Source organism: Gavialis gangeticus, unplaced genomic scaffold (genome assembly GCF_001723915.1).
Source record: "Gavialis gangeticus isolate Ggan-Ray unplaced genomic scaffold, GavGan_comp1, whole genome shotgun sequence".
Classification (NCBI taxonomy): Eukaryota; Metazoa; Chordata; order Crocodylia; family Gavialidae; genus Gavialis; species Gavialis gangeticus.
In genome coordinates, this window is record NW_017728995.1 from 44,445,776 (window position 1) to 44,466,616 (window position 20,841).

At 43.1% G+C, this 20,841-nt stretch overlaps 1 protein-coding gene across 1 annotated transcript in view; it reads left to right on the plus strand.

The window, feature by feature from the left end:
* Positions 1-20,841, plus strand: part of DNER (delta/notch like EGF repeat containing) — a 397,048-nt gene that overhangs the window by 241,434 nt on the left and 134,773 nt on the right. The window contains exon 7 of the mRNA XM_019503073.1: positions 17,784-17,937. Within this exon, the coding sequence (XP_019358618.1) occupies positions 17,784-17,937 (154 nt within the window). The remainder of the gene's footprint in view (positions 1-17,783; positions 17,938-20,841) is intronic.

Sequence of the window (20,841 nt, forward strand, 5' to 3'; positions counted from 1 at the left end):
TCCATGGTCCCCTCCCTCCCTCCTCCAGTCCCCCTCCCCCACCCCCTACTTAACTGCATGGAGTCTGGGTCCAGCTCCATGCTGCAGCCAGCAGGGACTGCCCAAATTACCAAAGCTCTCCAAATCTTTTCCAAATTGATTCAGAGAACTTTGAATCAATTCAGACCTGCCCCCTTGGACTTTGTATAGATGATCGTGGGCAGCTTTTGAGCATTCCCTCAACCCCATCTGAGGGGTGTGTCCCTGGAACTTATGCATTGGATTGCGCTCCACCCTGACGGGAGCCCTGACAGTCACCTGCCACGGTTTGATTTTCTATGTTTCCGGAGTGGGGTCCCTCCTGGGGTTTCTTACTACTCCTGGTATCACCCGTCGGAGGTGTTCTTGAGGCTCCACCTTCCCTACACCCCAACCAAGCACCAGCCTTCCAGGCTGCTGGATGGTGGGTCTTTGGCCTGCTCCTTGGTTCGCCTAATCCTGACGATCACTGGGCATATGATTATCTCTGCCTTCGCACTCACCCCTCCTCTGAGGCTCTTGCCCAATCTGGCCTCAATTTTTCTTCATGGCTCTGGACCCATGGCTTCCTGGGTCACCCTCTGTGCACCCTCCAAGATAGGAAAGGTCAAAAAAAAGAAGAAAAAAAAAAAGATAATGAAAGGGTCTGCGTGTAGGCTTCTGCCCACCCCACTCATGGGTCCACCATCTTAGACCTTCTCTGGTCCCCTGATGTCATCTCTCTTCCTTGGCTGTCCTGCTGATCAAGGTGGTGGGCCCCATCAGCGCGGGGAGAGTCCCTCTCAAGGCATCTCCGTCTCACCCCTGCTGGGGCTGTCAGCCTCCCTGGGACGTTGGCTGGGGAGCACCCTCGCCCTTCAGCGTCCCTGCCGCTTCTGCCACCATTTCCCCATTGCTGGCTTTTAAATCTGCCAGGCAGTGTTTTTTTATGATGTCATCTGCTGGTGCCGCCGCCAGCCGGCAATAAAAGCGGCTGATAAACCATGCTGATGGCCCTCTTTGGCACGGCTCGCTCTTCCCTGCGGGAGGTAAGTATTTCTTCTTTTCAGGACTCTTTCCCCCTTTCCTCAGGCATGTCACCCCTGCCTTGGGTCCCACCATAGGAGGTCATTCTAGTGCTTCCATTTTTATTCCCCCAGGACAGGATCTTTTAATTGGTCTCCTGATTTGATTCGGAGATTCAGCCAATGAATTGGTTTGAATCTCCTCCGAATTGAATCAGCACCTGAAGCTTTGCACAGCCCTACTGCTTGGCTAAACCATGAAAGTTCTTCACAAACTTGAAAGCTGAAAAAATGTCTTACAGAAAAATGTAAACTTGAGAATGTAACAGTGTGTAGTTTCAGAATGTCGAGCCAAATTAAGATACAGGAAGCAAAATCTATAAATGTCTCAAACTCATTTTATACATAAGTTGGAAGTTAAGAGGAAGACCAAGGGAAGTACATGCCTCTTACTGGATTAAAAGTGGAGACCAATAATGGATAACGTTTCAGTTTCTTTCACAGTTGATGCCTTTTTTATTTCAGTCTTCACAAAAAGGTCCTTAGGAGAAGATAGGCAAAATCTGTACTAGAGGCAGGAGTAGTAGGTACTTGGCTTAGAGTAGGGAAAGAACAAGTTAGAATTTACTCAGATTAGCTGGATGTTTAAAAAGCAGTAATACCTGATGAGATGCACCCTAAAGTATTCAAGAAATAGGTCAAAATAATTGCAGAGCCATTGACTATTATCTTTGAGTTCTCATGTAGGTGGAGGGCTGGAAAAGGGCAAAAATAATAACCTCCTTTAAAAGCAAGTATTACCAAAAACTATTATTGTTTGGCCTTTGGAGAGACAAGACTACAGCCCATCTATGGTCATGACCTGTTTTGCAAGCTTAGACAACAGGAATTAAAATGAAACTACAATTTCCTTAATGATTTCCCTTTACACACATAAAGGTACAGTTACAATTCTCTTAATTATAACCACTGAGTCAAAAAAAGGCAAGAGACAAGTCTACAACCTGACATTTTGTTATACCCCAAAAGTGTAAGAACAAACACTTACTTCAGTGCCCATCTAGCTAACCCCACAAAATAATACAGCATAATACCAATTCTTAGCAGTAGGGAAAGAGGTGTTGGAGATTGGCAGCAGGTCTTCTTGAGTTTGTGGCATTCCCCTGCCAGCTTTTCCTTCAGTCTGATCACTATATTTATAGATGGCTTATTCTAATAATGGTTCTGTGATTGGTTTTATTCACATTTCTTCATTTCACTGAAACCTTTGGAATTGAAATGAAGCAGTATTCTTGTGGACCTGGAAAATGTCAGTTAGTTGGGATTTATGTTTCTGTGGAAGTTACACAGCTGGAGGGGAAGATCCCTCATCTCCTTCTCTTCATCATTGTGGAATGTTGTGCAACACTGTCCCTTTTTTTCACCTTAGTTTATGGTCATCAGTGACAACGCTGCTTTGTTTTTACAACTTATCTAAGAACCTTAACAAAAATATCTATTATAAAACTATATCATATATTTGATTCCTAAGCTAATCATTACTATAAGCTACAGCTACAATATAGTATGTTTGGATTGTATCATTTAAGGTCTTGAGCTCTGTTTGATCTGATTTTGTTCTATTGGATGTGTTAATTGCTTTTTTTTTTCCTTTGCTAGGTGTCATGCCTGTAAATGTTCATTCCATGGTCACTCAGAAACAGATTTTTGGGGCCTCTGTAGTTTTGCATAGGCTCTGGGATATACATCACATGTGGTGCCCCACCCCACCACTCTGCATGTAGTGCAGGTTCTAGCATGGCCAGAGCAGGTGCTGTGGGTGCTGGATCTGACATGGGTGGCGGTGGGGGGGAGGAGGTCTGGGGTTTCTGGAGTGGCCCTGGGTCTCTCATTTGGCCCACAGGTCTGATGAGTTTGACACCCCCATCTAAATTAAAATATTTTTAGGTGTGTTTACAAGTGGTTGGATCATTAGGCTCAAAGAATAGTCATCAATTGCTGATTGTCTAACTGGGACTAGTTATTGAGTAGTTTCCCAAGGGTCTATTGGTTGTGTGTTCAATATCTTCATTAATGATTTGGAAGAAAGGATCGAATGTCCGCATGATAGATTTGCTACTGATTGCAGGTGCTGATCCTTTGATGGTAGGATTAGGATTTTAAATGACCTTGATAAATTGGAGAAATGGTCTGAAGTTAATCAGATTCAATTCAATAAGGACAAGTGCCAAGTAGGGCTGTGTGAAATTTCGAGGGGTGTTTCATTTCAAAGCTATTTTAATGCATTTCGAGCTCAAAAAAGCAAAAATTGAAACCAAGCAAAAGGCTTCAAAATGAAACATTTCAAGTGGGAGGCAGGGGAGAGCCAGGGCTGTGCTCTGAGTGGCTCTGCCAGCCCCACAGAGCTCAGCCTGGTGGCAGGAGGTGGTGGGACAGCCAGTGGTGGAGCCACTTTGAGCGTAGCCCTGGTTAGTGGTTCTCTGCCACCTCCTGCCACCAGGCTCAGGTCCAAGGGGCTGGCAGAGCCTCCAGCCACTGAGCTGTGCTCCCTAGGGCTGCACTCAGAGCCAGGGCTGCACTCCAAGTGGCTCCACCAGCCCCATGGAGCTGAGCCTGGTGGCAGAGAGCCACTGGCCAGGGCTGTGCTTGGAGCAGCTCCACTACTGGCCCTCCGGCCACCAGGCTGAGGTCCATGGAGCTGGCGGAGCACCTTGGAGTGCAGCCCTGGTAAGCAGAGCCTGGTGGCTGGAGGCTTTGCAGCCTCACAGAGCTGAGCCTGGTGGCAGGAAGCAGTGGAGAGCCAGTGGTGGAGCCACTCGGAGCACAGCCCTGGCCAGTGGCTCTCTCCCACCTCCTGTCACCAGGTTCAGCTCCATGGGGTTGGCGGAGCCACTCGGAATGCAGCCCTGGCTCTGCCTCACTTCCTGCCACTGGGTTGAGCTCCATGGGGTTGGCAGAGCAGCTTGGGGTGCAGCCCAGTGGTGGGAGGTGGAGGAGAGCCAGGGCTGCACTCTGAGTGGCTCTGCCAGCCCCACAGAGCTCAGCCTACACTCTTAGCACTCAAAGCAGCTCTGTCACTAGCTCTCCTGCTGCCTTCTGCCACCAGGTTGCACTCTGAATGGCTCTGCCAGACCCACGGAGCTGAGCCTGGTGGTGGGAGGCAGGGGAGATCCACTGGCCAGGGCTGCACTTGGAGCCAGGGCTGTGCTCTGAGCAGCTCTGCTACTGGCTCTCCACTGCATCCTGCCACCAGACTTAGCTCCGTGGGGCTGTGCTCAGAGCCAGGGCTGTGCTCCAAGTGGCTCTGCCGCCAGGCTGTGTTTGCCATGGCTATGCTCTGAAAGGCTCTGCCCTTTGTTCTCCTGCCACCGGGCTTAGCTCTGTGGGGCTGGCGGAGCTGCTCAGAGCGCGGCCTGGTGGCGGGAGGTGGGGAGAGCCAGGGCTGTGCTCTGAATGGCTCTGCTAGCCCCATAGAGCTCAACCTGCCCTCCCAGCACTGCCAGACTCCTCCTGGAGGTGCAGGCCCCCACATCTGTGTGGGATGACAAGAGGCTGCCGCTGCTGCCTGGGACCAGTGGCAGCAGCAGTCTTCCTGGCACTGGGCATGGGCTGTACCCAGTGCCAGTCCCAGGTGGCAGCAGCAGCCTCCTGTCATCCTGTGTGGGAGGAGTCCAGCAGGGCTCCACAACCCTCCCATGGGTGTGGGCTCCCAGATCTGCATGTGGGATGACAGGAAGCTGCTGCTACCAGCAAGTGACATGAGTTTTGCTTTTAGCAGTTTGAGATGCAGTTTCCCAGAAACCCCTGCACCTATCTCTTTAAAACATGGCAGGCTTCATGCCCTTTGAAGGGGCTACTATTCCTGCAATTTTCATCCAAATCAAGCAAGTTATGACAAAGTTATGGGCATTTTCATGATTCCCCATTGTAGCCTATGGGTGAAACGGCGAAATGCGTTGAAACAGCCAACGTTTTGACTAAACAATATGGAACACTGCTTTGAAATGAAATGAAATGATGAAACAAAACACTTTCCCTTTGAAATGGTGAAACAGAAGTCGTAACAAAACAGTGCTGTTTTGCACAGCCCTAGTGCCAAGTCCCTCATTTAGGATGGAACAGTTGCATGAACAAGTACAGTCTGGGGAATAAGAGTCTAGGCTGTAATACTGTAGAAAAAGACCAAGAAGGGTAAGGGATTTTAACAGAACTGAACAGATTCAATACAAGTCAAAACTGTGCTATTGTTGTAAAGCCTATAGCAGACTGGGATATATCAACAGACATATCACATATAAGTAATGGAAAGTGGCTCTTCCACTCTATTTAGCACTAGTGAGCCTTCACCTGAAGTAGTGTGTCCAGTTTTAGGCATTGCACTTCAAAAAAGACACAGACAAATTAGAAAGAATCCAGCGGAGTACCAAATATGATTAAAGTCCAGAAAATGGATATTATTTATTCCAGAAAATATTTATTAATTCTGGAGGAGAAAAAACTTAAGGGTGATTTGATAATAGTCTTCAAATACAAAAAGAGTTGTTTATAAAGTGGATGGTGATGGACTCTTCTCTCAGATTACTCGCTGTTCCTAGTAATGCAGCCTGGATACCATAGTGACAGACTTGCTAGAAATGAATACGTGAATCAACTATATTAGTGAGATAGCATTGTTTATGGAAAAAAAATTGAGACAAAGTTAGATTTCCTAAATAAAATTGTTCTCTGAAGCAGTGTCTCCAAGGTAAATGTACATCATTAGCACCTAAAGAGCCTTTGTATACAAAAACACATATTTTGCCTCTTGGTTTATGCAAACATTTTATAGGATTAGAAGGCAACTATAGGTTACTAAGGAGATTTGTAAAACAGCAGGAAAAGACTGCAGTTTTTAAGAAAACAAATATCTATTGTATAAATCTTCAAAAGTATCAAAAACTTGATTGTGTAAATCATCATTTGACTACTAATAAAAAGGTAATAGTAGGGTAAAAAAGAAGGATAAAGATGTCACCTCGTAGGCAACTCATTTGTACAAGCGGCAACAGCATGTTTCAGGTAGAGGTTGTCTACCTGTGTCAGAAAAGTCATGTTGCCAATTTGGCACGTAGTGCCTGTAGCTGCCATATTTGAATCTAAGATAACTGCTATGAATTCACATTTTGGTCAATATTTCAGCCCCCAGTAGGGTTAGAAAATTAATTCTGATGACAAAACTAGTGTTCTTTGAACCAAGAACATTTTATAACATTTCTACCATAGATTCTAAGATGGCTGCTGTGACTTTACAGTTTTATTCATTATTAGATACCCAAAGAGACTTGCCCTTATTACCCTTAAGCAAACATTACAATGGAGCTGATGGCATCACTGAGTCCAGCTAAGTGCTGGAGTTATGACTCGGAATCTACAAGATGCATCAGCTACCTCAAAGTAGGTTCACAGTCAAAAATTAGCCAAAGTACACCTGCTGGAATTGCACAAATAAATGAGGCATTTTTTCAGTGTAGGACAGTTGCTGAATTCAACACTTGTTATGGCAGTATTCTTGATAGACTGTCACATTTTGTTGATCCTGTGCTGTAACATTTCAAAAGCCTCAATTGGCACTGTTCTTGCTACAGTTCTTTTACACACACAAAACATATTGAGAGACTGTTAAGAAAGTCACACAAGGTAGAAGATGAAAGTGAAACCCTACCAACAACATCAAGTGAAAACACATTAGGACATCAAGCAGATCATCTACTCCAGCAGTTCACTGGAGTATGTGCATATTCTGCTAGAAACATTCTAATATGAAGAGACTGAGTCAAGGGTTGTTGTCTGAATCAGCAAATGCAATACAGAAGCTGGCAGAGAAGAATGAACAACTGCATTGCTGAATTGGTGTCAGCTCTAATAGCTGCTGAGGTATGTTACCATCCTGAATGCAGGTGGGAGGAACAACAGAAGCAACAAGTCTCTCATTCTAATTTACATAAAGAGACTGCAAGATATTCTTCTTTCTCCTGAAATAAGAGCAAGACATCAAGTGACTGATGAACTAGATGCCAGTTTTGCATGGAAAAGTGTGCATAATCTAAAAGATATACTTGAAAGATACTGCAATTTAGTAGAAGATGAAGGTGGTTAACATCCTCTGACCACACTGAGGCAAATGAAGCAAGAGCTTCAGACTTACTATAAGACAGCCATTCAGTTTCAGCCCCAAAGAAATGCAGATCTTCCACTCCTTGTCTTCCAAACTGTGACAGCTGGTAAAGCCATACAAACAATTGTAATTTTGCATATAAATCTTGAGGAAGCCATTGGCCTGCAGTTCAGAGAAGAGTTCTTGGACACATGGAACTTGTATTATGCTGTTGTCAAGATCAAAGCACATTTGAAAGTTACAGCCGGCATGATGGGATACAGCACTTTGAATGAAGAGCTAGCCCAAAAATGTGTTTCTGAATAGCCTTTATGCATTAATCCATTTGATTTTGTAAGATGACAATGATGACTCAGATGTTGAAAGTCATGTGCAAGATAAGAGTCTAGACAGAGATATACTGAATATATGTCAGGATTTGGTTTACCTGCAATCAAGGGGCAAAAAGTTAACACCAAAAAATGTTGGGTTAGGCTTGCTAATACCCATGCAAGATCTGAGAAGTTGGTACAAAGTCTCCATGCTGCTGAATGCAGCATACCGTGTGACACAGTTTGTCGCATCAAGACCACCATTGCTGAGAAAAACTTAAAGGAATTTTGAAAAAATTGAGTTGTTACCCCAAGGAATCTTATTCCCAGTCATTTTGTTCAGTTATCATCAGACAACACTGACACCTTGGAGGAGACATTGGATAGAAAACAAACATTTCATGCAACACAAATTGTAGCATTTCAAAGAGGAACATCAAAACCTGTTGGGATTGAAGAAAGCACAGATGCAATAGAAAGGAAAACAATCTTGAAAGATGTACCACCTTCATTTAACAAAATCATTCCAAGATGGTGACCCATAATAGGTTGTTGCAGGGCATTAAGATGTGCTTGCTGTCTTTAAGGGCAGTAGCAGCCCAGCCAGGGAGTCCAGAAGGCTAGGCAGGGGTTTGTTCTCTGGGAACTGCTAGGAGAAGGAGTTCTTGCCTGAGGGAACTACCTGGAGATGTGTGGTTGCCTTCTTTGCAGCCTACATGAGCAGTAAGGCACCAGAAGCCCACAAGGTACCGAGGGCTAGGAGGAACATTGTCCTAGTGGGGGAAGTTTGCTCTCTTAAAGGGGCAGAGAAACTTCTCTATTGTTATTGTTATACTATAACCCAAGGACTTACGTTTGTGTTGTTGTTTTCCCAGTGATTTGGGATGAAGCTGTAAGGGGAGGTACGTAGGCCCAGAGGGGACCAGCAGCTGGCTTGGGGGTCACATAGTTCTAGAGCCTGTAGCAGTTGGAGTGTGTGCAAAGCACCAAGCACACAAGGGACTGGAGAGCCTGGTACCAGAGGGGTACAGCAGATTAGGGCCAGAAGGCCCAGTGCTTGTGGGGCACAGAATATTAGAGATAGAGGGCCCAGTGGCAGAGGGGCACAGCTACACAGGGCCAGGGCCCAGTGCCTAACGGGCACAGCAGTTGAGTGCCAGGGGGCCCAATGCTGGAGGGGAACAACTACTCAAGGGGCCGTATGCCTGGCACCAGAGGGATGCAACTACATGGGGGCCAGGGGCCTGGTGCCAGAGAGGTGCAGCCAGATTGGGGGTGGGTGCCCAGCAGACAGGGGCTGTGGGATTGGTGAGAGGAAGAGACCAAGTGCCTCCAAGCTAGGTCCAACACCATGGGCCTAGGCTAGAAGACCTAGCCAGATTAAAGGGGTGGAGGCCAAGTAGGCCAATACCCCAACAGAGCAACAGAGTGGACAACTTTCATGTAACACCCACGTGGCATGGGGCGTGGTATCAGGGAGTTTGGAGCCGCACATTTAGCTCATAAGGCTCAAGGTGCCCTGTGTGGCACAGTGTTAGTGAGATCTGGTGAAGGGCCCAAGGACCAGTCAGTTCTTATGGGTTTCGGCAGATGGGCCACGCGAAGGCCCATGGGTAGCCTCTGAATTCATTATTTTACCATCAAGATGTGGCAGGTGAAACAAAAGGGCACCCTTGGGGTGCAGCTAGTGCAGTCACAGAGCTGCCAGGGGTGCCACCACCAACCCTGGGGACCCTGACCTATGGCACAAGTCATTGAAACCACCCATTCATAATACAGGTAGTAACACTCCTGAAAAGCTCAACAATACAGATGTTCAACAGATGTTATCAGACCTACCATAGATACTGGGTAGAATATCAGCTGACAACCAGAAGAACTTGCCATACCAGGGTGGACAGCATTAGCCAGTTTCTGTTTGATGATACTGTACCACCTTCAGTTATTGGATTTTGTCCAATACTACCTGGACCAGCATCTGAGTACAGCACCCATTCGGACTGTCATCATGCAATGTAGAACAAAAGCAGAATGCCTAGGAGAGCAGCACGCAGTCATAACATTTGATCTGGCATTGTATTGCAAGTGAGTGAACTTATATGGGATCAGCCAGAAGAGACTGAAGGAGTAATCATTTAACTGGGAGGGTTCCATATAATCATGGTTAACATAATAGCAAATGGTCAGTACTTCATCACTTTAAGACTTGAAGATCACTGGACAGAAAGCAGATTATTTACAGAAAACATTACCACCAATATAATGAAAAGAAAATTGTACAACCATGCTTTCAGAGCACACAAGATAACATTCAAAGCAATATGGCATATTTTGATAAATTAATTAATTGTGCAATCATCTAGTTCAAGCAAAGGATTAGATTATGATGTCACTGACCAACTTTCCAGTAGTGTAGCTTTTGAATTCTGAAATGATGACTGTGAAGTGGGATGGAATGCAGTGAATGAACTATTAGTGCATCTGCCAATGATTGTCACTGTACTTCAAGAATTTGTGGAAGAACACACTTACCAAGGTACATTCAAGTACTGGATGAACTATTTGAAAGTAGTCAATACTCCCTTGTACGTCATCAGGGCTGGGTGTGAAGGGCATGAATATTTACGTGCCTTTGAAGAAATGCTTCTGCTGATAGCCTTGCATGATCATCCCAATTACATGAGATGGGGTCAAGTATATCTTGAATGTATGAAGGTTTTAGTGAGGTTCTAGTTTTAGAGTACTGTTTAAGTGAGTATTTGTGAGTTTTTCTTATTAGAGTAATTTTTAGTTGTACTGGTTTGATACATACATGCTAAAGTCTCAGCCATCCTGGAATCCAATATGGGTATCATGATGGAGATGTTATGATTCATCTTCTCAGTTCATACAATGTTGGTTTTGTCATTAGACTTAATTTTCTAACCCTATTGGGGGCTGAAATATAGACCAAAATGTGAATTCACAGCATCCATCTTGGATTCCAATATGGCAGCTACAGGCACTACTTGCCAGCTTGACAACATGACTTTTCTGACACAGGCAGACAACCTCTATATGAAACATGCTGTTGCTGCTTGTAGCAATGAGTTGCCTTTGGGGTGGCATCTTTATCCTTCTTTTTTACCCTACTATTACCTTTTTATTAGTAGTCAGGTGACTTTTCTGACATGGGTAAATGACCTCTACCTGAATCACACCGGTGCCACTTGTGTCAATGAGTTGCTTACAACAACAAAATCTAGAGACATTATTGGTCAATTTATACCCTACTATAAAGAACATGGGTAATGAATAGCATTCTGAATAAGGGTACTGACATGAAAGGAAATGCCGGGACTGGTCTTTACAAATATGAGTTGAAAGCCATTTGAGATTTCCCAGGTCAGAGTAAATATGAATGTAACTTGCATCCTTTTCTCTGATCTGTTAAACTGATATATGGATGATGTAACCCCAGAAGAGCCAGCAGTTGCACATGAGCATCTGTGGAAGAATCAGGTGCATCATTCTTAAGTCCTATTTTGGAAAAACATAAATTCAAAATGCCCTATCTGCCTAATGTACAGGAAGCTGCATATTGGACTATTTTTACGTTTATCTGTGCATGCAAATCCAGGTTTGGAAGGAATGAAATTCCATGTTTCTGTTAAACGTGCTTACATACAGAGAATGTATTTGGCCCACTAGAAAAGGAAATGAGTGAAAATTAAGGCTACTTGCAGATGTTTAAAACAACCCCCCAAAAACATGTTTTACCTGAAGAAGCGGTGTGTTACTTTGACCCAGTTCTGCAGCGTCTGTATAGATCGGGCATTTCAGCAGGGCTTTTTGGAGATAAAAGAACCATAAAAGCTTCACTAAAGCACCTGATCTATACAGACACCAGGCAAGCTGGGTCAACCTAAGGTGCTGCCTCTTCTGGACACACATGGGGCTTGGTATGGGAATGTGCCAAATTTAAAGTAAAGTGCAATTTTTTGTGGCTTTTTTTTTAAATGTCTGCAACCAGCCTAAGAACCTATGATGTACAGGAGATTACATTATATCATTTTCTTCTGGTGCCTTTTGGCCTAAAACCCAACATATACAGACATCTCTGGGACTGCATATAAAATGAGTGTTTATTTTCTGAAATATATTTAGTTTTAATTTTTAGGCACCTAGCTCCCTAGTCATGCATTCTCTGGATATCATCCTACAACAACATAGAAAAACATTGTACTTAAGGAAATGTTGCAGCTGTATTCCAGTTGCTTTGACTAGCATCACCGGGCTGCCCTGTGGCACTTAGCCCCAGGATACAACCCCATGAAAGAAAAAATAAAAACAAATGCAAAGAAGCAGGAAGTGAAGATGCAGCATTCCATACAACCTAACCAAATTCCTTTTGCTGTGGAACCTTATAAACAGCCTTCCTAATTCTTAATTTTAGTTGCCTTGGTATTACATGAAGTCTTTTAATTCAGTTAACCAGATTTTCTGAAAAAGTAGAAGGGAAGTGAAACAAAACAATGCAATGGAGGAAAAGAGAACTCTTAGAATAACAGTTCACCCTTGCATGCATCCTAAAACCACAAGCCAATTTCTTGCATCTACTCCTGTCTCTGTGAATCATTCAATACCTTTACCTGCATTTCCAGTACTAATGCTTTTTTAAAGATTTTTGGAAGTCACTGAATATATATTTTAAAACATGGCAGTATTGAATTAGAGAATAACTAGAATAACTGTTGGGGCTGACTGCAGGCTGCTAGCAGGGACAAGGGTTATCATTCAGTCTCCGCAACCTGATTAGTAGGCCTGTGCGAAGCGGCTAATATTTGCTTTGGATTCAGCCGATTTGGGGGACAGTGATTCAATTTGGTGATTCGAATCACTGTCCCAAATTTATTCAACTGAATCTGATTTGGAAATTCAGCTCTTGCTCTGATTCAGGCAGGCCCATCCCCCCACCCGCTCTCCCAGCCTGGCAATGGCTGCCCCGCCCACTCCAACTCCTGGCACTTGGGGAAAAAAAAGCCCCGACTCACCAGGTGCTGCCAGGTGGGGGGTAATCCCCGCTGCCCCCCCCCACTGCCCCATTCTGCGTGGGGGGCTCTGCATGAGTCCCCTGACCCCCTCCATGCTGTGCCAGTCCCTCCATGGCTGCTCCACCTGCCCGTGCTCTGGCTCTTTAGGAAAAAAAAAATGAGAAAAACCTCTGGACTCGCCATTTCTGCAGGCGGGGGGTGATCCTTGCTGCCCCATGCCATGTGGGGGGCTCTACATGAGCCCCCAGAAGCCCCAAGGCCACTGGAGGAGTGGTGAGTCCCGGGGTTTTTCTTTTCTTTTTATTTCCTTTTTCTTTTAAAGGGCTGGAGCTCAGGTGGGAGGGCAGCCATGGGGGTGCTGGATGAGCAAAGGGGGGTCAGGGGGCTTGTAGCAGAGCCCCCATGCAGTATGGGGCAGTGGGGGGCAGTAGGGATTGCCTTCCTGCCTGGCAGCACCCAGTGAGTGGGGCTTTTTTTTAAAGCACCAGGAGGTGTGGTGGCCAGGGCAGCCTTGGAGGGGCTGGGGGAGCAGGCGGGGGTTGAGGGGGCCTTGGAGAGCAGGCAGGGGATGGGACCTGGCACTGGTCCCCCATGGTCCCCTCCCTTCCCTGCCCCTACTTACCAGGTCCGAGTCCAGCTGCAGCTGCCTGCTGCAGCCACTGGGGACTGTCTAAATCATCAAAGATTTGGAGAGATTTGAATCAATTCAGACCTTTTAATTGGTCCTGGATTCAATTTGAGTTTGGAGATTCGGCCACCGAATGAGGCCTTATCTCCTCCAAATTGAATCACCACTCAGTGCTTCACACAGCCCTACCGATTATTCCTTATTAGAGCAGTGGAAACAGCTTAAGCAATAGCACTGTTATGGGTTAATGTTACTGGCTGTAGGAGGCTGCTTCAGGATCAGCAGCTCTTTAGGGTTCTTGGCTTGCAGGCAATCCCATTACCCTTGCTGCCCAGTAGTATGGTAATGGGCAAGGGGGCCCAGGACTGCCTGTAAGCCCCCAGTGACAGCATGGGCTGACATGGGGTTTGCACTTCTTGATCAACACCTGCTTCCATTATAGACCATTCTGTTGCCGCCCATCGGCCAGAGGGAAGTGGCTGCCTAGGCCACAGTTCTTGCAGGATTCCCTAATACCTCACCAGCTAGGTAAGTTATCAGAGAGCCAGCTGCTCTCCGTCTCTCCCTCATCTTGGATAGGGAAGAGGTAGAGAAGAGTCCTGTGGGATATTGAGGGATGTTCAGACCTGTATGCATGTTAAATTAATTGCAGACAACCTTCCTACCAGAAAGAAGTTGTTGTTTGAAACAGCAACTTTTTTGTCCTGAATTCAGTATTTTGTGCCTGACCAGCCATTTTTAGGGGGACAGTGAGACAATATGTGGCCATTTACTTTTTGTCCCCCTAAATTCACATGTCACAAGCATGACATGTAACCTCTGTCAGAGCCATAGGTGGATCTAGAATTTTGAAAAGTGTAGGAGCAGTTGGTGTGGTGCATTCTCACAGATGAACCAACACACATTTTTCCCCCAGTTAAAAATAAACTAGAAGCTTTACCAGTAAGCCAGGGGCCTAGGTCTGTATCATTCAGTGTAAGATTGAAGCAAAAACAAATAGAATTTAGTCATAATGAATTAAAAATAATCTGCAGGGCTGTGAAGTAGGAGCTTTATTACCAGGAGCAGCTAACAGACAAGAGAATTGCAGAAACAAAGGATAGCTAGATTGGTGGAATGTCAAGACCACGAAAAAGGAGAGGGTCATTAACACCTGTGGAATGAAGAGTTTAGAAGGCATCAGGTAGATTACAATAAGCCATGAAGTCAATTGACTCCCTCAGAACTGCTTGACTTGAAATGCTGCTGGTTGGCAGTTGTTTTTTTAACTGCCTGGAGCAGAAATCAAAGGGGGGTGGGGGTACAAGTGCACCAGCGCATTCCTCCCCCATCCTCCCTGTGGCCAGAGCCCTAACACAAAATAGAAATAAAAGCAGAAAAGTCAGCTGGTGCCTGAAAGAGTCAAAATAACCAAAGAATGCAATTTGTGACATTTATGTGCTCTCTTCCTCTAAGCTTCCATCCTTTGCTTGCATAATGGAACTGTATGTGATTCAGATGGTATGTGGTACTGACAGCAAAACAGCTTTGGCAAAATTGATGGACATCTTTAGGAGTTTTGAACAGAACTGAGCTTGGAGTTGATGTATTTTTTTCTGAAAAGCTACAGGGAGTTTGTGGGAAATATTTCTGAAAACTTCACTAATAGCAATTTTTTTCACCAAAAAATATATCTTTATAAATTTCTATTTACTACATATCTATATAGGCTTATATGATTTACTTAAAAAGTAAATTACTGTGTCCTATTATAGTAAAAACAGTTGTGTGTTTAATTATTTTTTTCTGCTTTCCTTCAAACTACGGACAACATGTGCCATCACTGATATTGACGATATCCAGATTTGGTGATGTACAAAATTTGCAAGGCATAAAAATATGTTCAGACCACCAACTTAGCATAGGCTTTTGGGAGTTCCAGTAAAACATAATGGCTAGGGACAGAAGTTACACAGAAACCAGTTTAAATGGTCAGAAACTGGTTTAAACCTGTAACAGAACATAAATTAGTAACAGAACATGAACCACCTTCAAAATGGCCAAAACCTACCTTAAGGTGAACCTGGCTGAATGTAGTATCAGACTTAACTGATTTGAGTCAAACCGGTTTAGGGAAATTCTGTCCTAGGCCCCTTCCTGGTTTAAGTTAAATCAGAGTCCCCCAGCATCCCAGCATGCTTTTCAGCCCTGGACTTGACTGGGATGGGCTGAGCCATCTGCTTCAGAGAACAGGGCTGGCTCCACCCTGTCCCTAGCCGGAGCTCTAGTTGGCTGAGAAGTGGATGGGGACTGCAGCCGAGAGACTGCAGCATCTGCCTGGCTTCCCCCTGCCCCACCCTCCCCTTATTCTCTGCTCAAGCAGGGATCCCCCCTCTCCTGCAGCAGGGACCCCAGTGGCACAGACCTCAGCAGGCATCTGGCCATACCACTCCCATGCCAGCTAATGCTGAGAGGTGTCTGTGTGTGTGTCTCCAATTTCACTGGAACAAAGGTAGACAAGACAGTATCTGTTTAGAGCTTTTTAAAACTAATCAGCAGGTCAACTGGTAATGTCCCTCCATTCCTTCCTTGGAAAAAGCTGCTTAAGAAGGTTTTGAACTAATGAGAGCTGCCTGCTGGCTTGCTTGCTTCAAAGGCTGCAATCTGTCAGTGTTCAGGAGGGGACAGAAAAAGATGTGAGAAATTACTTGGTTTGCACTGCATGGGACTGTGAGTACCATCAGTTTGCTGCACAGTATGAAGAAGCAGGGAGAGGGAGATTGAAAAAGTCAGTATCATCAACAGATGCATGCACTCCACACAAGCCGTCCTCCCTGACCTCACCCCACTTTTGCCTCAGTGCTAGCTAGGGGCTGGGGGCTGAGGTCTGGCAACTTGAGCAGTCAGCCGGGAAAAGCCTGGTGAAGGCTGCTTCTCCCTTCCACTCCAGGCACACTGCCCAGCTGGGGGCTGTGAAGGCCAGTGTGGGGGTTTAAACCCTTCCCTAAGCATAGTGTTCTGCAGGGCCTGGCCATGGCTCCCCTCAGCTCTGCACTGTGGCAGGGAAGGGAGGGTTTGCTCTAGCACCCCCCGGCTTCCAGCCTGAGCCACTGCAGACATGTGCTTGCATTTCCTGAATCTAAAGTGAATGTCTGTCCACTTGCAAATCGGTTCAAGCTCTGCAGGTTAGACCTACCCTTCAAAGATTGAATCAATTCAGGCTTGGGCTTTTTGAATGATTGTCCCTAGCCAACATATTTAAATTTCGGTGTTATGCAACCTGTATGTGTACGCAAAATCAGATCTGTAAAAATCAAAATGTTGTTTTATGTTGAGTGTAGACTTTTACATTGCTTGATGTTTAATACATTTTTTCTGTTTTAAGATCTAGCTGCCTCTTCATATAATTAAGTTACAAGTAAAAATAGGAAATAAAATACTGAGCCTATCTCTAAGCAAATATTATAGTTTGTACCAAATTATTTATGTATGCAACAGCCAAGGTTCTTTGGGTGAATCTGATATCTCTTATTAGACCAACTTAAATAGTTGGAACAATTTTTCTTAGCAAGCTTTTGGGTTTAAAAACCCTTCGTCAGGCTGAGGAAACATCTGCAGTTGGTGCGTGCTCTTCCTGGGCTCAGTATTTTATTTCCTATTTTTTCATATTTATTTCCCGGATGCAGGAAGAGCACGCACCAACTGCAGATGCTTTCTCAGCCTGACGAAGAGTTTTTAAACCCAAAAGCTTGCTAAGAAAAATTGTTCCAACTATGTAAGTTGGTCTAATAAGAGATATCAGATTCACCCAAAGAATCTTGTCTGCCTATGTCCTTAGACCAACATGACTACAACCTACATCCCTGTATGAAACAGCTGAATTCTAGTTGCAGTGTACTGGCTTTTTGTATATGAGCAAGTGAATGATCTTGCCATGCAGTGCCTAATTCATAAAAAAGGCTAAGCAATCTATTATGAGGTACTAACAGCTTATTCCATCTTTTACCAATCTTAGCTTTCCATTGATTTTTCATTAAAATATTAAGCTTTAAGTAGCAAAAATTATCAGTGCTACCTAAAATTATTAATTATACTTACTGAATCAAGTCTTTTAAAATTATATAGTTCTTGGTCTTTTTTAGCAATTAATATTTGCAATATATAAGAAACATCTTTGTAAGCATAAATCTTTCAGAATGTATCTTGTAATTTTGGAGAATTGACTAAGAGACTTTCCCTAGGTTTTATGAGTTGCTGGAACTGGAATATGGAACCTCAGCCTGTCCTTCATATGCATATGTACAATTCCCATTATGTTCTCTTCAGTAGAACTGCTCATTATTTATTTAATAGAGTGTCTTAGGATATTAATTAATAAATAGCACAGAAGAAAAATTACTGCAAATAATGTTGCATGTTAGTTTGGCACAAGTTTACTGTGGGGGTGGGGGTTGATCACAGCCTCTCTACTTTGGGGAAATTAATGTAGAGTTTTGCCTGTGGAAATGGTCCAGGATTAACACTGTAAAAGATAATGTTTCACTGTGTTTTTCTGTTTTTGGTTAGCTAACCCAGAACCACCTAAGACAACTTAACAAAATATACAGTAAAAGTTTTGAAGCCTCATAGTAATGCATGTATTGTGTTTGATTTTAGGCAACTTTTTTCTGTGACTGTGAAGATCAATACCTGGGTGCTTTCTGCGAAGAATTTAATGCATGTCAAAGTGGGCCTTGCCAGAACAATGGTACTTGCACTGATATAACACAAAAACATGATGGGAAAAATTTCACCTGCACTTGTCCTACTGGTAAGTTTTACGTTACATTTTGAACGTTGCTTTTTTTGTTGTAACATCCTATGCAAATCTTTTTGCAAAGCAGTGTTTTGTATGTCTTTACATGTATGGAAAGAAAGAGAAAATGTGTATGGGATCACAAGTCCCAGTCTTTCAGAAATCACTAGATGTAGATCTGATAGTTGTTGGGGTATATGAGCATGCAAACAAATTACCAGGAGGCAGAGGATAGCAATTTACACTGCATCAGCTGCTTAGCAGTAACTGAACACATACTTTTACACTTTGTAAATTAAAGCTGGCCCATGACAACCACCTACTTAGCACTGTGCATGGGATAGTATGCATGTGAGAGGTTACTGTGGAATGGTTGAAACATTGTAAATCCCTGCTTTTGTCTGCCTCTTGGTAACATGAACATGTATCCATGCCCAGAATAATCCCAATGAAAGCCTAGATGCCTCTGAGCAAACAGCCCAAAACTTAGCATAGCTCCAATCAGTGGGAACAGTCATCATTGTAAAAATTGTACTCACATCAGGAGTTTACAAAATCAGGAACCATATTTTGCTGCTTGAGGTTTTTTAGATAGAATTGCCATTGTTCACTTTTGGGCATGTCTACATGTTCATTAATGCACAGTGGTTACTGCACATTTAATTTAGTATTTGTATAATTAAATACTAAATAAATGCACAGTAACCGGACTTTGAGCAGTAGCAGCGCCAAATGCCTTTTTAGTGACGTTACTGTGCATTAGCCTATTAGTAGTGTTTGTGCTGTGATGCACTACTGTGCAGTATTATTAGGCGACTGTGCAGTTAACATCTTGTATAGACACACCCTTATGAGTAACAAATGTTTCACTATGGTGCCTTCATTGTAAATTGTAACCCATTTTTCCTTCACATGGGTCAAATAAAAGATGTTTCTTTACAAAGCATGAAGCTGTTGGATTGTTCATAAAATTAATTTTAAAATTAATTTTGAAAAAATTGTATAAATGCAAAAGAATTGAGTGATGTGCTGGTTTAGTTAACGATGAAATGTATGTGTTAAATTCTTTGAAATTGCATTATAAGCATTTGTTTTTAAGATTTGATCAAATTCATATTGGCATCTTAATTAGAATGAAAATTAAACTAAATTCAATGGTCATACTTGAATGCCAGAGGGTAACTTGATATAATTACTGTTATGTGCTGATGGAAAATTCTTCTTACAGAATTGTATGATAGAAATTTAATGCTGTCAGTATCTTGCATTTCAAAGGCTCTGAGTGCACTTAGGTAGACCACTTTAATGTGGAAATCATTGGGTATTGATATATTATTTTTAGAACTGCTAATATTGGCTAGAATGAAAATAGATTCATTCAAATTAGGTTCCCAAAACTATGCATAAAAGGTAAAGATTTGAAGAGCATAGAAACTGTACAAAGAAAATTGAAAAGAATAATAAATAATTCAGTATCTCTCAAAGTAGCCTTAAAGCCAGCCATGTTGACTGTTGAAAGAGTGCCTCAATGTAAAAGATCAGTCAGTGGTATAATAAGGATTGAACAACACCTATTTTACCCTCTGAATTCCAGCCAGAGTAGAGATGACCTGGGTTTCCCTATATTCCATAAGTCTCCAATTCTTATATCCATTCCTTTGGTCTTCTGGTAGCCAGTTCAAGCTTAGAGAAACATTCTAGTAACTCTAACTTGTGGCTGGGTACAAGACCAAAACAGAAGCGACTCAGAACTGAGAGTATGCGGATATATCTTCAGGTTTCTTTCTAGAATTCCTACACCTTCTTCCCTAGGTGCTCTGTGTAGTCTTTAGCCAAAGTAGAGGTTCTGCACCAATCATTTTATAAATCTTCCTATTTATGCTGCTATTCATGCCTCTAGGCTTTCCATCCTTCTCCTTTCACTCACTTTAACTATTTCGTATGTGCAGACAAAACCTGGTTTGTTTTTAGGTTTTTATGTAGAAGACCTGGATTTATATTTTAAGTGCATTAGAAATAAAATATGACTTCACTGTGCACAAACATTCTCATCCATTATATTCCATAAATATGCAAATGGACCCAACTGTTTCTTGAACAAGATATGTAAACATAGTTAAGTAATGATTTCAATTCTGTTAACTGTGAAGTACATTTCAGCAGAAAAAGATTGAACTGAAATGGAACTTGAAACTGAGTGACTTGAACAATCCCTGCTGGTAAGGTCATAGTAGATGTAGCCTTTTAAGAATTAATTTGATAGAAAAAAATTACATTATTGACATAAGATTGTCTCAAACTTGGAGGCAATGCTTTGTATATATTGTGCAGAGAAAATATTTTGAAATTCCTGCGTAGTGAGTAATATAGCTAGATTCAGATTTACCAATTAAGATTACATTTTAGAGGAAATCAGAAGTAATGTTAAACAAAATAAATGTAAGAAAAATAAACAGAACCAAGTTCTGCTCCAGGCTTGTTACTGACATTTCCCATTATCTTAGTGATGTGATAACCTTGAGACCAGTTCTTCTCTGGGAGGTACTCATCTGAATAATGGTTTGTATGATCAACCCTTGGAAATGTTCAGAGCATCTTAAATTTCCCAAAACTTGCCTGAAATTGGGTTTGGATCTGTAGTCCTTAACTAATTGAAATTCCTGTTGAACCGTAAGCCTTTAATCTTAATATAGACCTCCTTAACTGTGGTATTGAAAAGACAACCTTAGAAGAGAGTCTCTGTAAGTGATTTCTGTTGATTCCTGGTTTTAGCTGAGCACTAAATGCTTCAGTAGAATAACATTATTTGTGATATTCCTTATCCCAGCCAAAACTAGGAGTTCTAGAATTTGATTTTTCTATTATGTTAGCTAAATATCACAGACTTTTTCTCCCTTCCCCCTTGCCCCCCCCCAACCC